This window comes from Alligator sinensis, unplaced genomic scaffold (genome assembly GCF_000455745.1).
Source record: "Alligator sinensis unplaced genomic scaffold, ASM45574v1 scaffold51_1, whole genome shotgun sequence".
NCBI classification, from domain to species: domain Eukaryota; kingdom Metazoa; phylum Chordata; order Crocodylia; family Alligatoridae; genus Alligator; species Alligator sinensis.
In genome coordinates this window covers 130446-147281 of record NW_005843075.1, presented here as the reverse complement: position 1 = coordinate 147281, position 16836 = coordinate 130446, and the positions used below count along the sequence as shown (strand labels likewise).

General features: G+C 41.2%; 1 protein-coding gene across 1 annotated transcript in view; it reads left to right on the top strand.

Moving 5' to 3' along the window:
- The window catches only part of PIGK (phosphatidylinositol glycan anchor biosynthesis class K), a 173756-nt gene that overhangs the window by 35496 nt on the left and 121424 nt on the right, over positions 1-16836 (top strand). Inside the window, exons 5-9 of the mRNA XM_006037172.2 lie at positions 5549-5684; positions 7116-7227; positions 8395-8491; positions 8930-9047; positions 11240-11350. Coding sequence (XP_006037234.1) covers positions 5549-5684; positions 7116-7227; positions 8395-8491; positions 8930-9047; positions 11240-11350 — 574 coding nt within the window. The remainder of the gene's footprint in view (positions 1-5548; positions 5685-7115; positions 7228-8394; positions 8492-8929; positions 9048-11239; positions 11351-16836) is intronic.

The window sequence follows — 16836 nt, the reverse complement described above, 5'->3', positions numbered from 1 at the left end:
GGCCTAGCGATTGGCTTGCTAGCCGTATAAGAGGCTTGACCGGTTTCTGCCCAAGTTGGAGATCTCCGGGGAGGACCTCATTTAGGGGGACTCCACATCCATCTCATGGAGAACTCTAAGGGCTGTGGAGCCTAATAAACCCCGCATGTGCCTTAGAGGAGGATACAGGGGCCTGATCAACCTCTAGCCTCTCCCCGTCGCCGCCTGATCCCTTGACGTACCCTTCCCTGCGCGCTTTCGGTCCACGGAGCCTAGCAAACTTCGTGTGTGTGTGTGTATCCAGAGCTCTTTCTGGGTTATTCGAGTTTTGTAACTGCAACTTAAGCGAAGCTTTTCCTGCCTGCACCGCGACCATCTACGGTGTAAGTAAAATAATCTTTAATCAACTGCTACGAGTCCGTGCCTAATTCTAGTCCGCTGTCCTGCATTCCCCGACCCACGTGCCAGGGCTGCTGGCCACAGCCCGCCGCGCGCCCCCGAAGGCCTCGAACCGCTCCCGGCCCGCACAAAACCCATATCTTCTCTTTTCCAGGGGAGTTCCTTTATCATCTGGTCAAAGTCATGCTCACTCTTGTTCTTAGTTGCTCTGGCCCAGAGAATCTTTAATTCTTTGAAACAGATAAGAACAGCTGCTACAGCAAAGATGTAGCTTATAGTCTAATAGTTAGTCTGTCCTAATGGGAAGTGGAAGATGTAGGTTTAAATTCCCTTTGGCAAAGGAGGGAATTAAGTCCAGGTCTCTTGCAACTTGATTGAGTTTCCCAGTCACTCCATTATTACACAAGTGGGGAGGAGAGGGCAGTAGCCACCCTCATGTCTTCTTCAACATCTGTGTTTAAAAAATAGTGGCACCTGAAGGAAAAGGCTTGTGTGTCTGCTTTTAGGTGTATGCTCCAAGCTGTGAATTTTGAGTGGAGTCTGGTGCCTAAGATCCAGTAAGGAATGGGATTTAAAAGATACCTGCTGATATTTACAGAACCTAGTCTGAGGTGCCTAACTTTCCCTAGGTCTTATAAATGGAAACTAGACATCTAATTCAGTGTTATGGGTTCTGTTACAGGAGCCAGTTGCATCTGAAAGTTAGGGGTTGAAACATTCTTTGTTGCAACACCTAATTTTTTTTTGGATGTGGGTGCAAGTCAGCATCTCTCTGGTCTGTGGATGTAATACCCCAGTGAATTAAGTATAATGCAAAGACAAACATTCCCCCTTTAAGTAGTAGGGTCCTCTAAGAGATCAGCCTTTAGTGATGTAGCTCACATGGGAGATGTGAAGAGGTGTTTTTCAGTGAGCATGCAATAATCTTTTAGCATATGACTTCTATGTAGCTTCCTTTTTGGCCTCATTTTGTCTTAAATTTGATCCTCTTGATTTATAGGCTGACTGCGTGGGCTGCTGTCAAAATGTAAAAAGTTAAAGCTTTGCCTTGGGAGGACTATTTCTTTATTCAGCACACTTGTTTGTGTTGCCTTCCTATCCAAACTGTTTTAGAAAGCTGGATTAATGAGCTCACCAGTTGGCTGAAGCTGGTAGCCTGGAAGTGACTTATTGGAGACTAGACAATATAAATGGCATTTTTTTAAGTGTGATGAATGGAACTTGGGATATAGACAAGCATGCTTTTTAGCTAGTTTATAAGAGGACTGCAGGATTCTGTAGTGATAAAGGTAAGCTAAATTACCCTGACTTGGAGCATGAATGCATCAGGGTTAAAGTTGAATTTATTTCAATACTCTTGTATTGCTATAGAATCAAAAAGAGTTCTAGCTGCATTGTAATAGCTTGTATCAGTAGTCCTTGATACCAGTAGAGTTATGTCTGTTCTCCTAGGCCCCTGGCAGATGTTACATTTACTGTGCACTGCATGTGAGTATTGCATGACAAACTGTAATATGCCTACTAGCCACGCATTAAAATTATCATGGGAGATTTCTGTGCCACAAAGTTGCTGTTCACTGAGTAACTTCTTTGTGGCTGGGGATAAACTGGTGTAACATTTGGCATGTTATGAGTTGTGTGATACTTGTATATAACACTTCACAAATGCAGTGTGTGCCAGAAACCAAAGTTTCTCCTGTTTCCTCTAGGCATTATGTACAAGAGTCTCATTTTAAAAAAATACCACTTGATAGAGATTGATGTGAGAACTTCTGTTTCTGAAACATAAAGAAGTCTGAATCTTGGATTGGTGTTCAGGTTTTACCTTGAACATCTTACTAAGCTGGACCACCTGGATGAAAAGCATAGAGCAGCTGTCCTGTGTAGGATAGACAAAGTAGTGGAAGACAAAGAGCCAGTGCCTTGGAGACTAATGTCTTACTCATTTAAGATGGTCTTTGCTGACCAAAAAAAAAAAGGTGGGGCTTGGAGAGAGGGCACTAGGAGTGGTATTTTAATGACAGGATAACTGACAGGCACTGTTAGTTACTCATGGTGTAAAAACAGTGGAGATAAGACTTTATCACAGCTTATGGTTGAGGAAACATAATGTTGACTTCACTTACTATTGGCTCCACCTAGCTACTTGTTGCTCAACATTACAAATATATCTCTACTTAAGGCTTAACAGCAAGAGCTGCTTTTTAGTGGAAGACATTGTTATCTTTATAAAACTCAAAATCGTTCCTGTTCTATCTGCTTGTTATGTATAACTTTTTTCAGAGTTTTAGTTGAGGTCCAACTTCATTAAAGCCAATGCATAAGTCTCTAACTTCACTTGGGAGAAAACTGGTTATACTATATTATAATTTCTTGAAAGTACAAATATTCTTTATGCTTGTCAAGAATTAGATAAAGGAATCTGGAATTGAAATTTCCATGCTGTTTCTACTTGGCGTGACTAGAAATAGGCCAGCCTAGGCAAGCATAAATTTTTTTTTTAATTTCTGTAGAGGAAACCAGACAAAGTTGGAGAAGGATGAAAGCATCCTAGGTGTACACTGATTTTTCACACAGACTAATTGTTTGGGAAACCTTTTCATATCTTACCCATGCTTTGTATCAAAACAGGCTGTCTGATATTGGACTGTTGCCTGGACTAGCAGTCTAATGCTGGATGGTTCTGCATAAATAGCCTTAATCTGTTGCCATGCATATTTCAGGTCCGTAGAAAGCAACAGATCACTGCCCTTTTTATTTCTTGCTTTGCCAAAGCTTCATGCGGGAAGAATAATTCTTGTTTATTTGGGGAAAAGCCCCAAAGCAGAAGAAACAAAGAATGGGCATCTGCTTCTCCAGGCTTATAAAGGGTCAAGGGAGCATTTATGCTAAATTCAGGATCTGTAGGTCAGGGGAGGCATGTAGGAAACAACTGCTTAATGAAGAACACTCCTTTTAGAAGCAGGAGAAAATGCCATAAGGAAAACAAAACTGAGAGCAATGTGACTTCTAGCATTACCCCTTGCTACATGCTTTTTTAGAGGTACTGCTGTAGCTGATGTGGCTGATGGTAATGTGGCTTGGTGGGCTAGCTATGCTGTTCTCAGGCTGGAGCGTGTTTCTTTGTAAAATTGAATTTGGTATCCCCATGGACAGGGTAGAATATTGGACAGTTTTCCTTGGGAAACCCCTGAAATCTCCCTTTTCTCTAATGCTGTAGAAGTTTCCTAAGTTTGTTGTGCCACTTCTGTGGGTCTTTGCTGGAGGAGGAGGCTTTAAATTCTTTATTTGGGTAGGATAGCTGGTTTATTTTTGTCCAAGTTGTATTATGTGAACAATGTGTTTAGTCAAGCTTAATACAAAGGTATGTGAGTGTACATTTGCTTTTTTTAAATAAAGGAAAATATCCACCATGTCTCCACCTGTGCTGGTTTACCCAGTGAATAATATTGCCCATCAGAAGGCATATACCCATTTATCACTGTTCTTTGTATTGTAAAGCTTGCTGTGCCCATTGGACTGGGCATAGAGAGAAAAATTGTTTTAAATATTGCTGCTGTTTTGAAAAGTCCTATGGCGTTAATAGTGGACCTGAGTGTTTGAAACCTTTTCAGTGGATAGATATTGGATCAAGAGTCAGAAGACCCTGGGCTTGGAGGAGTTGAGGGGATGCTTTAGTTAGGGTTTACAGTGCATCAGTTGTATTAAATTAGCAATACAGACAAATGCCGGGAGTGGTAAGTTTGGTTCATGTTCAGCGTGTTGCACCTTGTATCATATTTAAGATATGTGTTTACTGCAGAGTTAACTCAAAATATCTACACTTGAGTTACTGCTCTTCAGTTAGCCTACCTTGAATGAGTGTACACTATAAAATAACATGCAAGTGGTTGTATGCAGACAAGTGCTTTGCATACATGCAGGCAGCCTGACTCTGCTCACTGGACACTGCTCTGAAAGGGATGGAGTCCTGGGCTCTGCCCCCAATCCTGTTTCCTCATGTGTAAATGGACAAAAGGAACATTTGCATTTGGATAGTTGGAGAAACTTTCTAGTTACGTGGGTGGTTAAGTACTGGGACAGATTTCCTATGGAGGCTGTGGAATCTCCATCACTAAGATTTTAAGTACAGGTTAGACAAACTTTTGTCTGGGATAATTTAGGGATATTCCTGCTTTGAGAGTGAAACTGGACTGGATGAACTTCTGAAGGACATTCCAGCCCTGTGGTGCTATGACTTCTGGGAACATTACACAGGGTTCTTAGTACTGCAGAAAGCTTGGCCTCATCCAATTATTTCCCAGTGAATTGGGGGCAAAATGGCATTCCTTTAAGAGGATGACTGGCAGTAATTCATGTGAAATTTGTATACAGTGACACATTTTTTGCATGTGGATACATATTTTGCATACACGTTTAAATCTCACACGTTGTGGTAAATATGCATAGTAATTTAACATTTACCTCTATTCAAAGTCTGTGTGTGGGAAAGTTTTTCCCCAGTATTATGTAATTACTCATTTTTATGTGTCTTTTTGATAGAGCATTACTGAGTCTTCCAAACCCTGGTACCAGATGGTAGGCTTAATAATGATCCTTTAACCTAATGACTTGTATTGTTGTTTGACAAATTCTGTGTACATACATTTTGTGCGCTTACCTAAGTAAATGAGAAGTATATATGCCCATCTGTCTTCCCTGTAGTTACTTTTAAAACCTTCTGTTTTCAATTCCAGTAAGAAGGCTTTATATTGGAATAGGGTAGTGTAAATAAAGAAAACTCTCATTAAGTCAATTTATTGATCTTTTTTTTTTTCCTGGTGCAACCCATATTCTGTCCATCTCATCTTTACTAACGCCCAGATCCTCAAAGGGAGTCTTACTAAAGTCTAGTCCTCTAAACTGGACTAGAGTCTTTGGAGCAGCAGCAGTTCTATTTGTATAGCATTGGTCACTTTGCTGATGTTAACCAAAGAAAAATATTCTAACATAGGTTGTATGTTTATTTGGTAGCTTTGTTATGGTGGTGGACATCAAACAGGGAAAGACATCTCTTATAACCAATACAGTTTTCTTTCTTTTTTAGAATTTCATTTGATTAATGGATCAATATTACCTACAGCTTTCCTTCTGTAGAGCTGAAATGTTTTTTATTTTTTAATTTTCCCAGTCACATCGTCCTGATGCTAGCAGATGATATGGCATGTAACTCCCGGAACCCTAAGCCAGCAACTGTATTTAGCCACAAAAACATGGAGCTAAATGTCTACGGAGATGATGTGGAAGTGGATTACAGAAGCTATGAGGTCACAATGCTTCATTTGACAAACCAAAAATTTGTCTGTAATGTTGGTTTAAGATCTGATCTAAGTCTCAATTCTTCTTATGGACCGTTGCATTAGCCTCTTATTAATTATCAATATACGTGTGTATATAAAAATGATCAATTGATTGCTAATGAAAAAATTAAGTTTCATTCTAACCCTATGCATCTTTCTAAATTCTAAAACTATTATTAAAACACTAGTTTATTTTAAAGGATGTGTTCTTCTACTATAGAAGGATCTTCTGCTATATATTAAGGATCTTTTATATGTTAATAATATGAAAATATTATTAAATTGCCATCCACAGTCTTTAAGCAAAATGACAAGCTCATTATCCAGTCTTGCAAAAACATACGTGTGTGTTCAAGAACATGGTCAATTCTATTTAATTCAGTGGAGTTATTCTCCTGCTTTAATTAATCATGGGTATGTGTGCAATCAGGGTCTAATGTAAATGTTTATTCTTTTAAAAATTTAAAGCATACATTTCTGCAAGTAACCATTTACTACTTACTTTAAAATAACTGCTGAAGGGAAATATATGCTACATTTCACTCCATTCTTATTTTCAGAAAATACTTCCTGAGGCAATTTTTTCTCTCTCTCTTTGTTTCCTAGCATGTCTTTGCTTAGACTGCAGTTCTTGGAATTTTAAGTAGTGGTACAAAATAAAATGATTGATAAAGCAAAAATATTCCCATATAATGTATGTTAGAAAACCGCACCTAATTTAATGACTAGAGTTTACTCTAGATCGTGTTGAATTCTGAGTTATTTTAAATATGGTTATGAGTGTATAAAGCAGAAGTGCAAAGATTAGGTTCTTTATGTTATCATGATAGTTGTCATGAGTCTGAATTTGTTGCTAGCATTTTTGAGCTTTTTAAAATCTGCATTCAGAACAAGCAGTTCTGATGATTTATGGAATGGTTTATGATCGCTGTTCAGATGGACCACATCTGATCATTTAAAAGCCTGTGCCACAGGAATCTTTTTCTTGCCTCTGTTGTAGAGGATATTGAAGCTTTGTCATATTTATTAATAAGTTTTCCATGGTAACATACTAATATGGGTGATTTTATGAATATGTAAGTAGTTTTATGGAGCAAAGCTGTACAATGTGACAGGTGTTCAAATCACTGAATATGTGTTTAGAGGATTAGAAAGGCTATATGTGTGTTTTATTAACTTTGAAAACAGTTATATCAAGTAACAGGTTCATCTTAATAGGGTAATAGTGCAATAAAACCTTGAACAGGAAAAATATGGTAATGCAAATTATGCCATTTTTTGCACTTTATTAGCTGTAACATGTATTTTTGGGGGCTATTATTTCATGGAACCTCCATGTAGGAGAGTTACATATATCCTTGATGATAGTTAGAAATTATTTCCTTTTTATGTTTGTAGGTTACTGTCGAGAACTTCTTGCGTGTATTAACAGGGAGAATCCCACCAAGCACACCTCGATCCAAGCGTCTTCTTTCTGATGACAAGAGCAATATCCTAATGTATATGACTGGTAATAACAGGTTTACATATGTGGTTTCTGATTTTGTTGCTCAATAATAGAGTATGATTGGTAAGAATGAAATTTCATCAGGTGGCAAAATAGATCTGAGAACTCAGTAAAGCAAAAATTTTCAGCATTTTATGGGCAGTATCTATACACTTAATCAGCTGATCCCAGTCTTAGACTATTGGTTCTCAACCTTTTTTGTACCCATTTGTAAACATCGGTGGCCAGTCCTGACCCAGTAAACAGTTAAAGTAGAAAACACCTCCTGGCCCTGCTGGTGCCCCTCACACCTGACCCATTGCTCCCCACCCCCAGGCCCCAGGCCCCCAGTGTGTGCGGCAAGGGGTAGGTGTGTGGGATGGGGGGGAGGGTGTGGGGTTTGGTGGGGAACATATGCCCCCTCAGATGTGTCCTCCCACAGCAGGCATGCAGCTGCAGCCTGGCTGGACTGGCATGGGTAGGAGTCACGTTCACGCCACAGGTGGGACTCGGCACGGGAGGGCAGGGTAGAGCAGTGAGACTCATTGCTGCCACTGCTGCCAGAACCCCTGTACCAGCCACGCTGTCAGCAGCATGGGAGTAACAGACAAGGTGGGGGCAGGGGGGGATGCGCTGCCCTCACCTGGTGCCAGCTGCTTGTGTGACAGGCCATGGCTCTACCCCACCACCATGGCCTAGCTGCCACTGCTGCTCCCCTCAGACCATGGCTCTAGCCTGGAGAGGAGGCGGGGTGGTGGGCAGTGTTGCCTATGCCTCCCTGCCCCCCTGACATGTTGTCTGTTCCCCCCCACCCCATAGCCTTGCTTGCGGGGAGCTGTGGGAGCTGCTCTTCATGCTGCCTGGGAGCCACATGCATGTGTGTGCGTGCACGTGGCGCCCTCTGCCTGATCACCCTCCTCCCACTCCCCCCAGCCCCAAGCAGCCCCTTGCAGGCTGGAACTCTACCAGGCTGCAAACATTTTTTTCCTTTAAAGCAGAATCCATTTTTAAAGTTTGTTTGCAACCCTTTTATATATTCTTGCAACCCACTTTTGGTTAGACTATAAATATACCGTCCTCTTTTTTTTAGTATTTTGTCTTTTCTCAGAAAGTCAATAGCTTGTAATGTTTTATGTATTGTAGACTATTCTTTAACCTGTATGGTTATTTAGCTTATGATTTTTCAACTAGGTCATGGCGGAAATGGTTTCTTGAAATTTCAGGATTCTGAAGAAATTACTAATGTAGAACTTGCTGATGCCTTTGAACAGATGTGGCAGAAAAGAAGGTAAAAAAAAAGTGCACATTAAATAGCAGAGATTAAATTCTATATTTAATGAATGAACATAATATTTGGCATGGTAACTTTCTCTTGTCTGCTCAATTCTTGTTGACACAGCACAACCTGATAGTGAAGGATAGTAATGCCGTTTGTTTTCATTCTTTCTTTATAATTGTGATTTAAAATGCAAACATTTTTCAAACTGTTTTAGTAAATAGGTATTCATAAAGTTGCAACTCTCCCTTCCCCTGGAGGAAAAAATATTAGTCACTTAAATGAGTTACTTGAATCAACAATTGCACGCACTTACTGTTAAATACAAAGCGCTCAAACTGTGCAGTCACTTGGATCTCTCCCAAATATTATGGTAACTACACAGTAAAATGTATGAATGAAATCACAATCTGGGGGTGAATGAACATGAACCTGTTTTATTTCTTTCAGGTACAATGAATTGCTGTTCATTATTGATACTTGTCAAGGAGCATCCATGTATGAACGATTTTATTCTCCTAATATAATGGCCTTGGCTAGTAGCCAAGTAGGAGAAGATTCACTTTCAGTAAGTATCTGTTTTGATATTTTCAGTGTTCAAGGGATCTAGGATGATGAGGCCTATTTGGCTTTCTGAAAATCTCCCTCAACTGCTTAACAACAGGAAACCATGCTCAAAACCATCACTTCCATGAGTCACTAACATCTGTACTTTTCTCTTGTTCTGTTGTGTTGCCCTAAAGAATTAGGATGACATTAACCAAGCTAATCTAAGCACTGAGCTAGTATGTTTAATGCCTTTTTTTAAAAGCCAAACTGCACACTTCTCTTCAGCCTGCCTGACCAGGTCTCCATTTCTAGCTGAGTTAATTGGGGACCACCTGTGGTATGAGTCTGGAGCAAGTCTTGAAGATCTCTTGCCTCTGGCACCATAGTGAAAACTACTTGACCGCTCTGTCAGAATGCCCCAGAGCCAGACTAATGCACATCACTCTCCTACTTGACAGTGAATCTTCCATTTCAAATGTAAAAAAATGAATTAACACAATTAAGAAGTATCTTTGCAAGTATGTAACAATAGAAAATGAAAAGTATGACTCATTGTACAGAATGTACCACGTTTGGGGACAGATGTTAGTCACCTTCCTTTCACCAGTGGTTGGCATTAGCTGCATCTTTTTGGACAGGGGCTGAGAGAGGACGTGTCTCAAAAGAATATTTTATTCAATAACTTGGTTAATGCTCAAAGGCGGTGAATACCCACAACCCGAGTAACATTAGTCAGGCCTGAAATATAAAGGGATAGTGGGGGAGAATGATCCCTTTACATTTTGGTGGTGGTGCCCACGGTCAAGATGGAGATCTCCAGTGGCAGGTCAGGAAGTCTTTGAGGGCAGACACAGGCAGAAGGTCTGAGGGAATGCTGGTGTGATATGTAAGGGGAACATGCTGTATAAAGCTTTCCTGCTGCCAGTGGAAGGTGAAATGTGCACTGTTCACTTTCCCTGCAGTACTTTGTGCCAGACCCTAAGAGGGGTGAGGGATCAGGGCTCTGATCATGTGCCTACCATAGCTGGTCACCCCCCCCCAGCCCCAGGAGCCAAGTGGTGCTCACAGACGAGCAGTCTTTCCTCCTCATCTCTCGATTCAAGAATACCACTGGCAGCATGCAAATGTAATTTGGTATTTGTGCATTAAGGAAAAAGAGGTTCCTTGTTCCCTGGCAAACACAGGACTAACCAGAGTATAATTTCAAAAGTTGAATATAATGCACAGTATACAGATTCATGTGCAAGTATATCCTTTCATAGCTAGTAGTTTTCCTTGTATGCTGTTGATAATTTGCTGAAGCATAAAAGGAGAACACTGTTTACTTGAATCAAATAATTTAAGATGACCCTCCAATAATTAGATTCTAGATATGGAAATGTATAAATTTGTAATAATTTTTCTTGTCTAGGATCTAATTTTAGGAGGGTTGTCTTAAGTTCGTGTTGTCCCCCCCGAAGCAGGACAAAGAACAGGAGCGGGGAAGGCAGAGTGGGGGTTAAGTGGCCTGACTCTTCTTGTTGTCACCTGGCCTTCCCCCCCAGTGCCTGCGCACCCCACACTTGCCATTGTGATGCTTGTACCCTTTTCCCCCCACTCTACCTTGCATTCCTTCCACTTGTCCCCCCTCCCATTTCCTTTCCCGTGCTTGTACCCCCTGTTGCCTGCCCCTTCCCTTGTTGTCTGCATCCCTAGCCACTTGTCTCCTCCCCACCCCGGCTGCTGCTTACCTTTCCCTGCAGCTCAGGCTCATGCTGGGGCTTTGCTCTAGCCAGGGGCAGGAAATATAGAGCAGGTGCTGCCTCTGGCACCAGCCCAGCCACGCAGCAGCTTCAGCCCTGGCCCCAGAGCTGCTGGGCATGCTCTGTACTGGAATGGGGCCCCAGCAGGAGCTGGAGCTGTGAGACGAGGTAAGCAGCAGTGGGGAGCAGAGGCTGCAGGGAGGGGAGGGGGCTGCAGCTGTGGCTCCAACTCTGACTCTGGGCTGCAGCGTTTGCTGCAGGAGCCTCCAACTCCCCCCACAACTTATACTTGAATCTAAGACGAGGACCTTTCCCCCCCGTGTTGATTGGGGGGGAAAAACCTTTTTGTAGTTTTGAGTAAATACAGTATACAGGCTTTACACTTACTGATGCTATTTTACTGTGTTTCCATTGTAAAATATTGTTTTCCCTTTACACTGTTCAGTGAGTATGTGCATTTGTTTTTAAGCATCAGCCAGATCTTGGGATCGGAGTTCACCTTATGGACAGATACACATTTTATGTCTTGGAGTTTCTGGAAGAAATTCACCCAGCTAGCCAGACAAATATGAATGACTTAGTAAGTAGCATATTGTATATTTTTTTAATTTGCTAACTGCTGTGTTCTTTAAACCAATCCATTTTGTCCATGGGGTCTCTTCAATGTTCTTTTTCTTACCCTACACCTCAAAGAATTTGTTTGGTAAAATCACTGTAATTTGTCCCACAGTGTGAAGATGTTCCTTTGATTAGGGAAAAATTAAGTAAGTATAACACAGTTGTTACACTGAAAAAATGTTAATTTGTGAAAAATGGATGTACTTGCAAGCTATCTGGATTCAGGACCTGGCACAGTGGTTGCTTTGCAGGTGTGGAAAAAGTCATTGGCATTTCCTTGGCAGAAATGTTGGCAGAATATGTTGAAATGCTAATCCTTCGTTCAGAATCAGATGGACAGACCTCTACAGAGCCACACTGATTGCCTTCCGTATCTGCATAGGTAGAGTGTCAGCCTATAAAAATTCAATTCCATGTTTTAGGCTTTATATGAAAAAAAAAGCTGGATAAAATATAATGAAAATGCTTTTTGACCTGCTAGGTTTGTACCCCCTTGAGACACTGTACATCAAAAAGTAATCGGATTTTAGCAGCTCTTTCTACTGCACAGGTCGGTACTCCTCATGGTAATGCATTATACTTTGGTGTCTTGTAGCTGTAAATTCTGACATGCTGTGTCAGTGACTTAAGAGCCAGCAGTGACCATGCATTAAATCTCCAATTCATTTCAGTAAAAGGAGCAGCTGTTCAAAAGTTTTATGCCAATATCCGTCGATGGGAGTTAGTGTCAGCTTTGCTGTTAGATGAGATGTAGTAGATTTTGCATTAAATAGCCCACGCTGACAGATTTTGTGTTCGTACAGAGTTGATTCAGTGACTAACATTCAGACGTCTTTAATTCTAAAGGAATGAAATGCCATCAACTGCATGATCCTGAGTTGTGGACCATTTTAAAACAAAACTTGTGTTGCAATAAGTACATAATTTTAAAATGATAGTTTAAATGAATTTGTTTGGATCATATAATCTGCAGTCTAGAGCAGGGGTTGGCAACCTGCAGCCCATCTGCCAGATCTAGCCCATGGAGCTCTTGAATCTGGCTTGTATGTGGGGCTTCAGCATCATTCAGTGGTGGGCACTATCCCCTGTGCCATGATGGAGAGAAGTGACAGTGGCAGCCAGGTCCTAGAGCCAGTTTGCCTCTGATTGGATCTGGGTTTTTCTGGTTGAGAGCCTGAAAAGTTTCCTAGACTGCTGGTCTAGGAAATTAATTTTATAAGCCAAAGCTTATAAAAGAAATAGCATTTGAAACATGCATAACCACATGGGAAATTATATGAATTGGTTCAGTTGGATATATTAATCAAGAGCTTGCAGACAACCTGGCAAATCTATATATAAATTCTCCTTCCTTTTCCTTCTTTTAATGGCTTGTTAAAATTGAAAGCCCTAAATAAGAAACCTATGTAGTTTTCCTGTTGAATCATAGTTGCATGACTTTTTTGATGGCCAAATTCAAACTAATATTCAGTCCGCTAGGGTCTCATCCATTCTAAATCTAAGGTTTTTCAGTGCACTAAGATAGTGTGATATATCCAATTATTACTTCAGAGATAAGTGTACTTTCATAATGCACAGTACCTCGCTGTTAGAGAAAAACAAACTGGCATGATTTGCACTCAGAATGTTATATTAACTTGAGATATAACATGCTGGAGTTTCAGTGAACTTTGCTTCCAGTAGCTGAAGTCACATTCCCCCCAGAGCTTTATCTTCAAGGTTCCCTAAGCTGTACAGCAGCCCTGGTAAAATAATCAATTCATATACTCTGTGAGCAGTTAAATGCTCAGCAAGAGAAACATACTGTTAGTAACCTGTTGCATGTGTATTGTCCCTTTCTTTAAAAAAGCAAACACTTAGTGCCTAGGCCTGATTTTTATTTTTATGATTATAGAAAACTATTTTAGTACATGTTAAATAGATTAAAAGGGGTTGTTAGATCTCAAAAAAGATTGTAAATAGTAGGGGATCATCATTCAAAGCTACATTTTTTTTGAGATCACTCAGTAATATGTTCTTGGCCCAGTTCTAATCAATATTTTTATTTAGGGTATAGAACAAAGCATAAAGTCATTGTTGAATCATAAAATGTGCTCATAACACTGAAACTGTTGGAGGCACAAATAATGACAGGTCCATTAGATCTATATATATCCGAGTGAAGTGGATTGCCTGGGAAGGTGGAAGTGCTTGAATTTAATTTTAATACAGTCAAATGCAAGGATTTTTGGTAAAGTTTACAGGATGGCAACAATAGAATGTAACAATAGAAAATCGTAACACTGAAAAGATCTAGGGGCCATAGCGTATAACCTACTGAATGTGAGCTTCCTAGTGGAGTGCTATGGTTACAAGAGCAAATATGGTTCTGTGATGCCTGTAATAAGGAAAGTATCAAGTAGAACTATCAAGGTGGTATTTATGAGATAACGAACGGAATTCTGTCTAGATTTGATGTTCACATTTCAGAAAGGGTGCTGAAAAATTGGAAAAGGTTTCGAAAATATTTACAAGAGTAATATGATGCACAGGAAATATGTTTTCAAGTAAAAAGCTTTAGGAAGCTCAGTGTATTTAGATTATTACAGAAAAGATAAAAAGATGACTTGAACACAGTCTGTAAATATCAATTTGGGGAGAAGGAATCCAATGATATAAAATTTTAATGTAGGACGTCCAATGGTTAGAAGCTGAGGCTAGATAAATTTCAGCTAGCCGTAAGGTTCAGTTACCTTTACTGTTAAGAGTGTAATAATTAGAATGATTTCCAGAAGTATACGTTGAATTCTCCGCCGTGTGAAGCCTTTAAGTTAAAGTTGAATGTCTTTCTAAAAGGCACTATAGTTCAAGGATTGGGTATTTAATGGATCAAAAATACTTGGTCATTTGACTAGCCAAATTTTGTCAAATAATTGTCAAGTATTTTAGGGATTAATTTATTAGTATGGTAAAGAGATACTTTAGTCTTCAGTTGGTTAGATACTTATGCTCCTTTACAGAAAAACAAATTAATTAATTATGAAACATTACATTCTAAAAAACGGTAATGAATTACTATAACAAACATTGTTAGGCAAATGTAAATGTGAATGATATTCCAGACTGAACAGTTCTTTCTCTTGGTTTTTATCTTGGAACCCCAGGGTGAGTCTAAAGAGTTATTAAAGAAAGAAAGAGAGAGAAAACTCATACCAATTATTTAAACAAAAATCGGCTTCCTTTGCTGCTTGTTTTGGTTCCGCTCTCAGCATAGAGTAGTTCCTGCGACCCTAAGTGGTGTAATGAGTAGGGGGGATAGGGACAGGAGGCTGAAAGAGTTCAGGAGAGAGAAGGGCAAGGCACCTGCTCCTAAATGGTGGAAACACCATGTATCTGGATCATGAAGGCAGTTTTCCTTAAGCGTTCCTGGGGATAACTGTTCTTCTGGAGTGGTTTAGTACCCGCCGAGGTGTTAGGGCTTAAAGCCCACTTTATGGAAATGGGAGGCTCCTCCCTAGCTTGCTCCTGTGACCATATGGCTGAAGGCAGGCGAAGCTTGGGGGCATCTGAGCCCAAGGCTGTAGGCCTAGGGCCTGCACATGGGATGCCCGCCAGGAGACTTTGGAAGTATCTGAGGCCCCTGATGGGGGTGGAGGATGTTTGCCGGTTGTGGAGTCACTTGTGGTTCTGGACTGACTCATGGATTTGGACTTGTTTTGGCTGGTTTGCCTTGGAACAGGAAACATTTATAACAAAAAAAAAAAAGTGTATAAAATGGATCCTGACTCCTGCTGGGTTCGGGATGCAAGGAACCCTCGCTCTTGCTTTTTCTAACAGATGAAACTAGAAATGGTATACTGTTTAGTTATCTCATGTCTTGGTGTTGTTATTTGATGGGGAGGCTGCCCCTAGAGGTCAAATGGGGTTTTGGGTGACAGGCTGAGGTCACCAGGGCCCTGCCTATGTTTACTGTCGCTATACCTGGTTAGTTCTGGATCTACTGTCCAGGACCACAGGCTTCCACCGCAGCGGGATGTGCCCTGCTTCAAGGCTGTCAGCCTCAGGTCAGGCTGTCCCCTCTGTCACAGTTGGCTCCTTTCTGTTGAGTTTACAGACAGTCTGTCTCCTCTCTTCTGTCACAGCTGGCTTTGCTCACAGTTCATCTCAGTCTCTAGTCTCCCACGTCTCGTGCACACTTAGGGTTTGGAACACCTCTCAGGTGCCTCCTTTTTGTGGCCTCCTCCAACCCTTAGCCACCGCCTGATCCATTGGGTGGAAGACTACCTGTTTGGGGTGTCAGCCCCCCCCCCCCCCCCCCCCAGGTATACCCAGCAATGGGTTAGCTTCACCCTGGGCCGATCTCATTAAGTCTGCAGAAAAAAAGAAAGTGTGCGTTGCAACTGATCTGCCACCTTGCTGCAGCACTGTTGGCCCCCTCTGTCTGATTACTGTCTGGCTCCGCTTGCTTTGGTCCTGCCTCCTGTTCCCTCTTCATCTTCTTTGTGCAGGAGTTAGCTTCCTCCTGTGCCTCCTTCTCTTTGGTCTGGGGCCAGGCTCCTTAGTGAGAGCATCTGATCACCTGACTCTTGAATTTCCATCTTGGGTTCTCTGGAGCCGCTCTCACCTGGGCTGAGCAGCTTTCTGCCTCCTGTCCTGGCGAGCCCCGGTGACACCCATGTCCTGCAGAGGCAGCAAAGGAAGGTACATGTGTGTCATGGAAGGGCCAGCGGAGGCCTGTAGGTATGTGTGGCAGAGGATGGGACGGGACAGGATGGGGACAAAGTCACCCAAAGTGGGGAGTTGAGATAGAGCTAGGAAAAAGGGAGGGGTGCATCGGGTGCAGTAGCAAAGGAAAGCCCAAGTGCCCACATCCCTTTAGTAATGGGATAGGGGCCCCATTACAAGCATACTTCTATATTTTAATAGAAAAAATAAATATAAAATGAGCAGCCTCCTGATTATTTTGAGTCTGAATGTGAGGATGGCGATAACCTTAAACCAAATTTTCTCAAAGAAAGGATAATTGCTCGTCTTACCCTGTCTCAACTAAGGTGAGCCATGGGTTCCATAATTTTTTTTCCAGAGAAACTGTACTCTATTCATACCTAATATGTAAGAGTAATATAGCAACTTCAGGTGCTCTTCCACCCTGCCTATGAAATTCTCCCTAACTATTCTTCTTAGAACAGCTCCCCCTCAGATGGACCTGAGCTCCTGACACCACAGTCTTGTAAAGAATTAAACATCGTTCCTTGTTGTCCACTCCACCTACACCCCACCTGTTACTGCCTGTCTGTGTTGCTAAGGGATGTAGTGTAAATCTGTGTAAATAACTGCTTTTTCAGTTTTATTACAGTTCTGAAAAATTAAAAAAAAATGTTTTGGTGGAACAAAGTGATTACTTCAGCCTAAAAAGAAATGTTATATATTTCAGATTATTTCACAAATTTACTAAGGAGGGCTTTAAGC